Source organism: Fundulus heteroclitus, chromosome 6 (genome assembly GCF_011125445.2).
Source record: "Fundulus heteroclitus isolate FHET01 chromosome 6, MU-UCD_Fhet_4.1, whole genome shotgun sequence".
NCBI classification, from domain to species: domain Eukaryota; kingdom Metazoa; phylum Chordata; class Actinopteri; order Cyprinodontiformes; family Fundulidae; genus Fundulus; species Fundulus heteroclitus.
Genome location: NC_046366.1, coordinates 24,291,212 through 24,304,564, shown reverse-complemented (window position 1 = coordinate 24,304,564; position 13,353 = coordinate 24,291,212). Strand labels below are relative to the sequence as shown.

Genomic DNA, 13,353 nt, shown 5'->3' with positions numbered 1-13,353 from the left:
CTCATGTATTGCTTTCATGCAGTGAAAAGGCTGCAATATAGCATATGTGGTTTTTGTAAAAAAAAAAAAAATGTAGGTTTGCCAAAGCTGTTTTGTCGTTAAAAATGTTAGTTGTTTTTTTTTACATAAATGTATGAACATGCATGTTTTTTGTGTAATGTTTTAATTTTAGCATTTTCAAAATGTATACTTTGGGTAGCTATATAATTTGTTTTACTTTTTCTTTTTCTTTTTTTTTGCCACGACTTTTTGCCCTAACACTCATTATTGGGGCGGAGTCTAAGAGGAAGAGGGCACGAGCCGGACAAGAGTTGCCATGGCAACCGTAACCCAACGTAACGTCCGTTCGTTTAAAAAGACCACAGGCAGACTGGTGGTCCCTGACGGGGTTGTTAACTTAGTTGAGAGAAATGGTCATTAACGGTTGCTAAACACAAGCAGTTGGCTAAAAAAAGAAGTGAGTGCTTGTTTGTTTTTTCTAGAGAGAAGATGGAGCTCGAAGGGATAGTGAATGTACGCACGACCCCGAGTCGCCACGAAAAAAGTTTGGGGCTCCTCACGAGGAAGTTTGTCAGTCTACTACAAGAAGCTAAGGATGGCGTTCTTGACTTGAAAGTGGTCAGTGAAACAAGACTGTGTCCCGTTTTCTGTGTGTATGTTGGGGGGAAATCGGTGCCGTGCTGCCCTGCACTTTCTGCTGCTAGTTTCAACAAAGGGCTGTCAGTCACAAGCCATCAGGTGTTTTGATGTATGGAACAGGTGGACTAGCAGGCCGCCATTAAGCATAGCCCGTTGTAAGTCCAATGAAAAAGCGGTGAAATTTGGGATTTCTTGGAAGCCTTCGCTAACAAAATGTAAACAAAACTTGTTGTATGGGGAGGATAAACAAATCTCATCTTCACGGGTTCAATACGTCACCGGAAGAAAAGAAAAAAAAAAACTTCTAGCGAAATATGTTTTCGGTACGTTCACTTGACCTCCAAATGACAAAACAGGCTCAGTCTAGTGAATTTCTCGTTAAAGCATGTTTGTTCAATATTCAGTGAAGCAACTAGAGGTTGGTAGAGGAGCCAGAAAAAAATAGTCTTACTTCCAAATAATATTAGTGAAGTAGAAGTACGGTGCAGTAAAACTAGTTTTGTACTATTTTTGTTCGAGAACAATTTCTGGCTCCTCTGCCAACCTGTGGTTGCTTCACTGAATATTGAACAAACACGTTAGAGCTATACATTTATTTAAAAAGTCACTCAAGGGATTGTAGCTAGTTACTTCCCACCTCTGTTCATTACACACGATGTGAAATATATTCAGCGTTTTATTTCTGTTGATTTTGAAAATTCTGGCTTAGGGCTAAGGAAAGGCCAAAATGCAAGTTCTCAAACAAAAAAATAAATAAACTTAATTACATAAGGTGTGTTTAAAAAGTGATGGTGTGCAGAGACGCTATGATGTAGCTTTCATTCTCATAAGAAAGACTGTCGACGTAAAGGACACACCCCACAAGGAGGATAAGCCACAAAGCGTCATTGCTAAAGACGCTGTGCTGTATTAGACCATGTTAATGGAAAGTTGAGTGGAAGGAAAACTTGTAGTGGATAAGAGGAATACTCTTAAGAATATCCATGTCCATAGATGTTTCCCAGACATGGGCTACAACTGTGTCTTTCAGTGTGTTAAGTCATTTCTGGATCAATGGTGACACCAGAAGTGTCTTACCTGGGCTAAGGAGAAAAAGCACTGGTTCACGGACCTCTCCTCAGACGAAAATCACTTTCATCTGAAGAGAGAAATTCTATCTGTAAAATGAGTGAAGAGGCACAAAGGTTTCAAAATGAACAGGAATTAAGAGTTTGAGATGTCAGATGCATCTGATTTAGAATGCGCCAAGGAGGATAAGCCTCCATGTCCTTAAAAACAGCAGCGTACCAACTGCAGGTTGCTCAAATGTGAGCCACCAGAATTGACAAAAACTCCTGGATGGGTGTTGAAACGTCTTCAGAAAGAACTGAATGGAAGTCCGGTTGCCTCCGATTTAAGCCTGTTTGCTGTGGCAATGACCCGGATAACTGAGAATTTCCACAGGCTTGAAATGTATCATTCTTTGTAATTAGGGTTTTTACTTTCTCAGCTGAATTATTAAATTAAATTACTTTTTTTAATGATATTCTAATTTATTTAACTACAACTGTGTAAATTAATTTAATCAAAAGACCACATTTTTCTTTTAAAATAAAAAGAAGGCTAATTATATACAAGGTGCCTTTTTGATAAATATAGATTTGTATTATGATTTTTAATTTTAAGCTTAATATTTCTTTCTATAGAGTAATCATGTTTTAGTTTAACGGCATGTTTTTTTTTATCCTTCTTTTGTAATTTAGTTACCTACATTGTCATAACTGTATTACACATTGTGGATTTGACAAGGAATTTATTTAGGTTTTTTTGGGTGAGACGTCTTTAAATAAACGTATGTAATGGTAGCTCTCATTTGCCTTGCAAGAGATCTGTGAAAGCTTATCCATAAATTATTTTTTTTTCTACCTGTAATCAAGGAGTTCTCCCTCTTCTCCTGCGCGCCAAACCAGGTTAATGTTTACGTTGGATGTTTCTTAGACACTTTCTCTCCTCCCTCCTTCTCTGTTGCCTAATGAAAAAACAAAAAACAAGGCAAGTATTTTTTTTAGGTTTTATTCGGCCTGCTTAATTTGCCTAGTGTTTCTTTTTGTGCATTTATAGTGATTAGGTGTTGCTTTAGATAATTGGTTAAGCTGTAGCTGACTTATGGAGATCTCCTTCTGAACCAACAGGCTGCAGAGAGCTTGGCAGTGAAGCAGAAAAGGAGGATTTATGACATCACTAACGTCCTGGAAGGTGTGGGGCTAATCGAGAAGAAAAACAAGAACATAATCCAGTGGAGGTTTGGAAAATTTAACCCTTTTTTTTTTTCAAATGAGCGGAGTTAAAGTTTCAATTACCTGCTCAAGTATTAGAAGCTGGTGAATATTTGATATTTAAATTGGTATCGACAAGCAGTTGTTCTGTATTCTCCAAAAAGATTTGTTTCCTCCTGTGATCAGGGGGCAGAACAGAGGGAGCCAAAGTCAGGAGTTGTTGGAGCAGATCAGAGTTTTAAAAGCCCAAATCTCTGATCTTGAGGTTCAAGAGAAGGAGCTGGATGAGCAGAAGTCCTGGTTGGAGGAGAACATTGAACAGCTCAACTGCGATCCAGACAATTGTGTATATCCTTTAGCTCTTTGTTTGACCTGTTTTTGTTTTTCTTTTGCTTAATTTAAGAGTGTGAGAATTGTTGGTTATAATTTTTTATTTAGCTTTTTCCTGTTAAGACATGTTAACTTGCCATGCTCTCATTCCTGCTTCCTAAGATAACTAAAAGAAAATCTTTACATATTAGGTGTAAACACTTATGACAGAGACTTTTCATTGATTTTCTTTACGAAAAAAGTTCCCTTAGTCTTGAAGCCTTAGCTCTTAATTGTTCCAAGGCTGAAAGAAAAGAAAACCCTGCCGGATCCTCTCAGCATTGTTTGCTTATTGAACAGAGAAAGGCTATAAAGGGAGGATTATGAATATAATCACTATTGTCACTCAATGAAATAGCAGCCAGGCTAATCCCGACTTGCACAATGCCTACAGCCCCGTTCTTCCGGTTAATTGTCTCCATTTTCTCCTGAAGTTAATCCTGTTTCCTTAACACCTCTCTACCCATAAATTTGTGACACATGAGGACATCTGCAATTCATTCAGTGGTGACACCCTCCTGGCTGTTGTGGCCCCTTCTGGAACCCAGCTGGAGGTGCCCCTTCCTGAACTGGTAATTTGATTTACCGGTTTGAATAGACGTGAACATTTCCTTCCCTACACTAATAGCAACATTTACTAGAAAGTTCAGTATTTATTAAGTTTATTCCAAATTTCCTTGGAGTTTAGTCAGACCTTTCATCGCAGGCTGTCTCGTATGACTGAAAACTAATTGAGGGTTTAGGGAACATCTTTAATTTGGGAACTCCTTAATAAGGGTCACTGGGGCTGGTTTGTATACAAACATCTTGATAAAGTTTATTGGGTACAAAAGGCTTGCATACATTTGTCATTTTTACAGGGTAAAAGTGGGCAGAAGAAATACCAAGTGAACCTGCGGAGCCAGTCTGCTCCCATTCAAGTGATGCTCATCAACAGAGATTCTGGCTCCAGAGTGCCTGTGGCCTTTCCTGTACCCCCCACTGACGACACATGTCTGATGCCAACTCCTCCCAGTACGCCCGCCAGCCTGCAGAGGTTTTCCCTCCTAAACTGTGTTGCCACTACATCCAACCCCACCTCCTCCTGCTGCAGCCAGGACTCCATCTCCTCAGACCAGCAGATGGTGCTGCCAGACCTCGATGAAGAGCTGACTCCATCATCCACCCCTGTTGACGTGCCGATGGGTGAGGATTAAATACTAATTTCAAGTTTAATTCACTTTAGCAGCATCTTTGGGTCCATAATCTATACGTTTCCTTTAAATTTTGGAGATTACTTGGAAGGATTCGACACAGACTGAAGTAGGTTCACAGTGCTTTTCCCCTTTGATCCACCTTAGGAGGTAGTCAACGAGCTGTAACAGTTATGAGGTGATATAAAACAAAGACGTAAGCAGCACCTCACAAGTCCAAGTGCAGTATTGTTCCACTGTTTTCGTCTAATCGGAGATATACAGTGCCTTAAACTTTTTCACACTGTCTCACAGTACAGCCACAAACTTTAATGTATTTTGTTGAGAGTTTTTATAATTAATCCAAAGAAAAATCCTTGCATATGATTGGAAAACCCACTTGTCCGTCATCTTTACTGACATGCTACGTCAACCACTTGCATTGAAACCAGGGCAGACGTTAGGGAAGATCAAGAAGTAGATCAAATTTAGTCCACTTGTGTGTAGTTTAACCTCAGTATAAGTCCAGCTGTTCAGTGAAGGGCTCACATGTTTGTTAGATAACATTCAGGAACAAACAGCATCATGTAGACCAAGGAACACAGCACATAGGTCAGGGATAAAGTTGTGGAGAAGGTTAACTCAAGATAAACCAATTTAAAAAGTATTCCAAGCTTTGGTAATCTTTTAGATCTAAAACTATAAAATAAAGTGTTGCACAAGCCCAAACTGAGTATAACCTAATCATCCACTTAAACTAAAAGGCTGGGCAAGGAGACCATTAATCAGAAGCCCACAGCCACTCTGGAGGAGCTGCAGAGATCCGTAGCTGAGGTGGGAGAATCTGGTGACAAGAGAGCTTTTAGTTATGCACTCCTCAAATCTAACGTTCATGGAAAAGTGGCTAGAAGAAAGCCATTACCAGACACAAGAAAAGTCAAATTTGCAGTTTTCTGCACACTTTATATGACACCAGAATATGGAAGAAGGGGTTCTAGTCAGATTGGATTGAAATTTAACATTTTCCATTCAAAAAGCTGTTTGTTTGAAAACTTAGACTGTGCAACACATGGACATTTATTTACACAGTTGTAGTTAAATAAATTAGAATATCATTAAAAAAGGTAATTTAATTTAATAATTCAGCTGAGAAAGTAAAAACCCTAATTACAAAGAATGATACATTTGAAGCCTGTGGAAATTCTCAGTTATCCGGGTCATCGCAACAGCAAACAGGCTTAAATCGGAGGCAACCGGACTTTCTCTCAGTTCTTTCTGAAGTGGTTTCGACACCTAGCCAGGAGTCTTTGTCAATTCTGGCGGCTCGCAGTTAAGCAACCTGCAGTTGGTGCGCTGCTGTTTTTAAAGCACATGGAGGCCCAATTCTAAGTCAGATGCAAATCAATGACCCACCTGTCACTGTCCTGGGTTGTTAGAAGCTATTACTTGGTGTGAGTGGAAGACCTGGTCACCTTAATCCTAATGAGACAGCTGATGTAATCTTTGTTGGAGGATTGAGCTGTAAACACTGGGGAGTTGGAAGTTCAATCCCCCCCCCCCCCACTGTTTAGTGATGGCTTTTCTCTTTTGACCAAGTTGGCTTCTTTCACCCCTCTTTCACACCATCTGTTCTCCCTGTCCAAAATCTGGACATCATTGTCATCATAATAGTGCCCTTTGTTCTTGAGGTGCAAGTGGACTGCTAAATCTTGCCCCTTGCTGCTGGCTTTTCTTTTTTAGTTGAGTCTTAGTTCTTAAGGCTCCTCTTTGAAGTGGTGATCAAAGGGGATTGACGTTCTTTGCCAGTTACATAGAAACATACTTAATAATTGTTGTATTTACTGTTCTACAGTAGTCAGCTTTGAGAAGCTAAATTGCATCTTTCTCACCAAATCATTTCATGAGAGTTTTTACTTTTTTCACTATGTAGGCAATTTCCACAATGACTAACGGGTGGAGGTTTAGATTTGGGCCAGTGTTGCAATAATTCTGCAAGTTTAGCTGATGGCCTTGTCAAACCGAAACTGAGGCAGGCTTATTTTGCTGGAATAAATGAGGAATTAGCAGGAAAAAAAAAAGAAAGAAAAGTTTGATTTTGCTTGTCGTTACACAACAAGGTTTGTGTAATTGTGTGAGACAGTCCTCTTTCTGAGATGCTGGTTGCTGAAGTTGCTTGAGTATCAACACATTGTGTACATCCATTTAGGTAAACTAGCTGCTGGCTGTAAATTAGTTTTTCAGATGAACATGAGAGTGAGGGAAATGATTTAAGAACATAAAGAAGTGAATTTTCTAGCAGTATCCACGCTTCGTCTGTCATGCTTTCTGCAGAGTTTCACAGCGAGTCAGCAGCCGTGTTGGAGCAGCATCAAATAGACCTGGAGGACCCAGAGTTCCAGTCTGTTCCAGACGTTAGCAGCCTGCTGAGGCTCAGCACAGGCGGGGAAAGCATGAGAGACGACAGAGAGGGTGAGACTCAGAAAATGTCAAGTTTACTGGATGCCACATGCAGAAATAAATATCATAGATGGTTTAATTGTTGCTTCAATAGCTTGCTTAAAGAGTTTCCAGTGATCATCCATGAAATTATGACCCCCCCCCCCCTTAATGTGAATCCTTTTAACGTGCAAGAAAGCTTCTCCAATCTTTAGTGTTATTGGGTCAAATTTCACCTGCAGTTTAACTCAACACAAAGCACTCTTTAAAGGGGACACATACAAAATCCACTTTTCTAGCCCTTACATTTTGCTGTGTACTTAATAATAATTTAACTTTATTGATCTCACAATGGAGAAATTCACTTCTGCATCTTAACCCATCCCCTTGGGGAGCAGTGGGCTGCCACTGTGCGGTGCCTGGAGAGCAATTGGGGGTTAAGGGTCTTGCTCAGGCACCCAGAATGGCAGCTTGTGGGAATTGAACTCAGAACCTCTGGGACCGAAGCTCTGTGCTTTAACCACTAGGCCACCACTCCCCAATTCTCTGCATTTAACCCATGCCCATTGGGGAGCAGTGGGCTGCCACTGTAGGTCGCCCGGGGAGCAGTCGGGGGTTAAGGGTCTTGCTCAGGGACACAGAGTGCAGCAGTTGGGATCGAACCGGGCACTTGCATCCTTCTCAGAGCGCAAGCACGCTGGTCTAACCACTCGGTTAGAGCAGCACTCCCCCTCTTAACCTGACTGGACAGACTAAGAATGTGTAGCACTCTACGTTCTGTACGTTTTCAGTCTGGGAATGCTTCCATTGAATCAGTTTGGAGAAAGGAGGGACATTCAGCAGCACTTTCTGAGCTGATTGGGTGAAGAGACACCAACTGCCTGCATACCAAAGGTTTGTTTTAGCCAATCACGGTATCAAAGTACCAGGCACCATAAGGAACCACAAGAAGTTACGCTGGTCAAGGCACTTCTTGCTGTTCTTCTTTCAAAGAAGAAATCGTGGATTCTGACTGAACAGATTTTATAGCAGCAGCTATGCATGCATCCTTCTGCGCTGCCATGGTTCAGCTTTGGGCTTGGAGCCTTTTGCTTTTGTCACACCTGTATGTCCCACCTTATACCAGAATACTGCAACATGATTGGCCTGAACCGCTTTTTTTGGTTTGGGCCCAAACAATTGAGATGGAAGTGGGACAAGATGGATTCTTGTGTGTTTGTGAACACACAAATACCGTGGGAATTCAGCTTACAGTCAACGTTGGGAGAACGTGTGAACTTATTCTGTCCAGGAACTGCACATAAAACTATATATTATTTTTGGGTCATATTTTTCAAGCCGATTGGTTTACTCCGTCTTCTATTACGTTTTTTTGAACAGTTACATCACAGTATTTGCTCTGTAGCTGGTAAACAAGGTCAATGAGTCTGGCTTACCAATTTCCCGACTCCGCCATTTGTATGTCTGAGTGATTTTGCAGTCCAAGCTGAAGGATGCCGAAGCTACAAGTGGATAAGTGAAAATGTTCGGTCACCCAGAATACAACAAAAATGGGCGCTCGGGTTGGAGAGAATGGCTCCATCTGAATACCTTTAATAATAGCTTCTAGCTCCTGTTCGTTGACCTTTCATGGGGTCAATAGTGAGAACTATCGTGGGTAGCAAAGGAGCTTTGGACTGCTGTGCCAAATTTAGACAGCCTTTAACTCCGTCATTACAGGACAGAAACGCACATGGCCAGTGTGAGACAAATGAAAATTAACTACAAACTGCTCGCTCTCTTCTCCCTGGACATTTTCGTTGATTTCCGTGAGGCAGCAAAGGATTGTGGGATACATTAAGGCTTCTTTGCGCCGGTAAGGGACGTTGTGGGATTCCTAGGCAAAACTAACTGCAGGAGGAAGCATAGAGGCTATTTTCCTACCTCCTTCCTTACTGACTGCCGTATTCGGACAGCACTGATCATGGTGACAGCTGATACACTTCTGCTCTGGCTAAGGAGTCCTTGCTCTATAAAAGTATTCAGATGGAGCAGAACACTCTGCAACACGGAGGGCGGCGGGATGTGAGGTGCCTCCTTCAGATTTAAAGAGACAGCACCAAAACGAGTTGCTCTCAGACGCACCTCAGAACAGGGGCAAAAAGGGGGGGTCATTGGGGTAAATTAACGAGGAATTCAGTCCTTACTGTTCCACTTCATCTAGACCACAACTGAAAGATTTAAATGTGAAAAGGAAGAACTCAACAGCATGACGCCCCCTTTAAAACTACAATTATCACTTTGTTTTCATCTCATATCTAACTTAGTCATATACCTGTAAACGGTTTTAAATATTATTTTTGCCTAATAGACCTTTTGTCTTACCATATACCTCTCATTTTTAGTTTAAAAAAACAAAATTTCCTCACTTTGTATGATGACGTTAATCAGTAAGTATATTATGTGAGTTTTTTCATACCCTTTAATGCTTTTGAAGTTGGATATGGATTTGATCAAAATAAATTCTTTGCATATCACCAATTAAAATCTAGAATTCAGTCCAAATTAAAGATTAAACAAATAAACATAGAACTTCCTCTGGTAAAAACTAGCTTCCTTAAACATCAATCCCCAAAGTTGCTTTCCAAAACCTACATAAATTACATTACATTACACTGATTAGTTCTCCGGTACAGATTGTAACTGTTGGAGTAAAATTTGCACAAAGAGATTTAGAAAGACCCAAAATGCCAATCCTCAGCTTCAACTACAACTACACAGGGCAAAAGATGTTCCAAATGGGTTTCTCACCTCCCATCACACGTCCACACACTGCATGAACATTTACCTGATGATTATCTGCAGTACATGCTCTCTGGGACTGTTTGATCCAATCCACATGCCTAGAGTACAGAGAACCAGTCTGCTCCTCACTTTGCCTCCTTGATGACATGATCAGCTTTTGTTTCAATAGAAATAATGTCCATTTGTAAGAAAAACCAACAGAACAAATTAGAAATGGTTTGATCTCCTATAATGAAATACACATAACGTAGTAGGGTAGGGGGTGTGGGCATTGCCACCTCAGCATCACGGACTGGCGGCGGATCTGATATTGAGGTCTTAAGTGATGCATATGAATTAATGCCAGTACTCTGAGACCCAGGACCTTCTGCAGATCATATCGTATCCAGTCTTTCTTTAAGGAGAAACATTAAGAATTTACTAAAATGGTCAACTGTTTAAAAAATGGTTAAAATGGCTGTTTCTGAGGATGCGATGAAAAGTTTTTCCAAATAAAGTAAAAAAAAGCTATCAATACTTTTTCAGACCTGAACTTTAAAAAGAAGCTCCTGGAATCTTGTGCTTTCTTAATAGAACCAGTTTGACTGAACTTGTTACTGTGGAACATGAGAGTGGGCTGGTTTTACCTAATCAATGAAGACTGATTTATTTAAACACCTTTCTTCTAATTCTCTCATAGGAGCTGGTGGCCTTATTGATGAGCTAATGTCTGCTAATGGTGAGGATCATAACACCTGCATCACAAACTTCTCAATTGGTTTAGTTTGATCTAGACAAAAGGACAAACATGCACTATTTTTCATTTGTTTTAGTTCAAATACTTTATAGATTTTTAATTAGGATTATGTTTGATCTCAAGCTGTGACTTCATGCGTTAGTGATGTTGGAGAATGGAGGACTCTTATTAAAGCTGCTATTTGTCAAATATAATAAAATGAATGTAAGATGGCAAGTTTAAATGCTCAACTCTCTAAGGGATCTGATTTTCAGAATATAAATGTTAAACAAAGGGCAACAACAAATGCGAATGTTACATAAAACCGTTTCAGTCCGAATTAATTTTTACGATTAATTTAAATAAAGTTTCCAAGCTTAATGTCAGATATCTTGGTCATGATAAAACAACTTGTGGGCCACACATTCAAAACATTCTTGTATTAAAAATGCTTTATTCCCCTCTTTTTCTTCTTCTAAGAAACTGATTATTGGGTTTTCACTAGCTGTAAATCACAATTATTAAACTCAACAGAAATACAGATCTGAAATATCACTCTGGGTAAGGTGAGGAAATATTTATTTTAACATTTTTTGAAATTCCGATGTACTGTTTAGATTTCTCTTCATAATAACAACACCGCACCATCCTCCTAGTTATGTCCTGTTTAAAAGTTGATCTCTGTTTTCAGTACAGCTTATAAGGAATATAGGTTGGTGTGAACTCATCCACACGCAGTCCATGACTAAAAGGAAGCATGTGCCTTCTAACTCTAGGATTTTGCACATTTTGTGCAGATCTAGTTTTTTTTATTGTTTTTGGCAGTTTGCCAATCTTTCCATTTTGACGCGATGGACTTGTGTGCTTTTATTATGATTAAAATTAGATTCTCAATAATTTTAGAAACAGATTCAGATCAAACTGTGCATGGTTAAGCTCTAGAATGGTGCACTTTATCTGTGACTGTATTTCACTTAAAAGGAAGGGGCTCGTGCCAGAGACGCACTCTCACAGCTGCAGCTTTAACAGACCGCATGTGTTGGGGGAATCTGTCGAACAAGATGGATGACCCTTCTAAATGGCGTAGTTGTTATCAATACCACATGTATCTGAGCAGATCCAGCATAGTAACAAACAGAACAAAGCAGCTACCTATTCCAGGCTTTCTTCACACATTCACCCCAAAATTTTAAAATGGATTTACTGGATAAGTTTGTGGTCATTTTTACCAAGAATCAAGCTGGATAATCCAAAATGACTGTCTGAGCAAGTCGAAATGCATCTCTGTTCTGGAAGAAAAGTGCATTAGGTCTGCAGCACTGGTGTAAAAAATGTCTGATTTTCTTCCCTGGAGTATTTCCACATGGTTGAAAGTGTGTGATGTAAGTTTGTAATGAAATTAGATCATCTCACAGATCTTTGTTCCCGCAAACAGATATAGACTACAGCTTCAATCTGGATGACGGTGCAGGAGTGTGTGACCTGTTTGATGTGCAGATCCTCAATTACTGATCTCTGATGGTGGTTCTGCTGCCCGCCTCGACTCTGTTGCCCGTCGTTACACACACCTCCAAGAAATGTTTCCTGTATATTTCCTGTTTTGTTATTATTGCACAGCCAGTACTTTATGAACCATTGTTGCCTTAAAAAAAATCAAAGAAAGATTAATCCTACAGGTTCACTTCTTTCCCTCTTTGTATTTTTCCATGTCCAGTGGAAGACCACAGTTACAATTGTTACTTTGTTGGACTTTGACAACGTTTTGACTTTCGTGGATTTTTCCCGACTATAACTTGTAATGATTCAGTTTGGGATCGGTGTTATTTTTATGAATGTAAGCTCTTTTTGTTTTTTTACATGAAAATTATCAATCGTTTCAGAGTTCTGTTTCAGGAACATTTGGTATTTAAAGAATTAATGTTTTGGGCTTCATTTTGTTACCTTTTTATAATTTGAAAAAGCCAAAAAGTTTTATTTTCTACATTACTTACACTGCCAGTTTAGGCCACAGTTTTTTTCACTGCTGTATATTTAAATAACTACATTTTATACTTAATAATAGGTAATTTGTTCTAGTATTTCGTAACTGAAGCTAGGTGAAATGTCTTAATTTAAATAAGTTTGCCATTTCTCTAAAGTGATGAGTATTCAGAGCTTTGAGTGACAATTTGTGTGTTTGGTTCCTAATTAAAATAAGTCATATTTTGTTGCACATTCTGTCATTTTTTTTAAATAAATTGGTTTATTCTTGACTGGGGTTTGTCTGTTCTCTCCTGGTAACACATGTAAGCAGTATGTTGGTGGGACTGGTTTCCACGCTATGTCAGAAGCAGATCTGCTTTAGAACCAGTGGGAAATGAAACGATAATCTTGTTTCAAATCTGACTTTGTTAAAGACTAGGGTTGTTGTTTTTTCTGAGAAAAGTAACCTGTTCAACAAATTGGGATGTAAGTTTCAGAAACTGACTCAGGTTGTAATTAAGTTGTAAAAACAAATATTTTAAACTTGTTCATGTTCTTTATTGCTTTATCATATTAACTTAAGATGTCTCTCAAACACTGGTGTCCAAAGTCAGCCCCTAAGGCCCGGTAACCCTTAGTTCTTTCCCTGGTTTTCTAGGCCTCTGCAGAACCGTATCACATGCTGAGGAGGTCTGAATCAGTTGTTTTAGTGTAGAGAAACCTCTGAAAATGACAGGCCACTAGCTCTTGAGCACCGTTGTCGACACCTATGAACTTTACACTTCAGTATATAAGTATTTTCTTGTTTTTTCTATAGTTTTCAAACCAGCCACTGTTCTAATCATTCAGAAATTCAATATTTTCTTCTTTTTTTTACTTCCCCACACAGCACCTCCCTCTTTATACTGAAGTTTGCAGCATTGGTTGGAACATGGTTACTATTTTAGACTTGAAAACAAGGGTTTGGAACGTACACTTTAATCACAGCTTCTTAATAATTTTAGAAATCGTCCCGACTTAA

The 13,353-nt window shown here is 39.4% G+C and overlaps 1 protein-coding gene across 2 annotated transcripts; it reads left to right on the top strand.

Annotated features, from left to right (window-relative positions):
* The first annotated feature begins 321 nt into the window (after nucleotides 1-321).
* Nucleotides 322-12,622, top strand: e2f5 (E2F transcription factor 5). Of its 2 annotated transcripts, XM_021313344.2 has the most exons (8): nucleotides 324-618; nucleotides 2,811-2,920; nucleotides 3,081-3,242; nucleotides 3,727-3,835; nucleotides 4,124-4,448; nucleotides 6,767-6,904; nucleotides 10,335-10,373; nucleotides 11,806-12,622. In XM_021313344.2, exons 1-8 carry the CDS (start codon nucleotides 490-492, stop codon nucleotides 11,880-11,882), a joined length of 1,089 nt encoding a protein of 362 aa, XP_021169019.2. In that variant the 5' UTR covers nucleotides 324-489; the 3' UTR covers nucleotides 11,883-12,622. The 2 variants fall into 2 exon arrangements, with proteins under 2 accessions (XP_021169020.2, XP_021169019.2); XM_021313345.2 differs by lacking the exon at nucleotides 6,767-6,904 and having other exon boundaries at nucleotides 322-618.
* Nucleotides 12,623-13,353: the final 731 nt, after the last annotated feature.

Excerpts from the sequence above, each read along its gene's own strand:
- e2f5 (XM_021313344.2), top strand. The coding sequence starts at position 490 with ATGGAGCTCGAAGGGATAGTGAATGTACGCACGACCCCGAGTCGCCAC. Across the intron at positions 4,449-6,766 it reads CCCTGTTGACGTGCCGATGG|AGTTTCACAGCGAGTCAGCA; the intron begins GTGAGGATTAAA and ends TGCTTTCTGCAG. Across the intron at positions 6,905-10,334 it reads CATGAGAGACGACAGAGAGG|GAGCTGGTGGCCTTATTGAT; the intron begins GTGAGACTCAGA and ends ATTCTCTCATAG.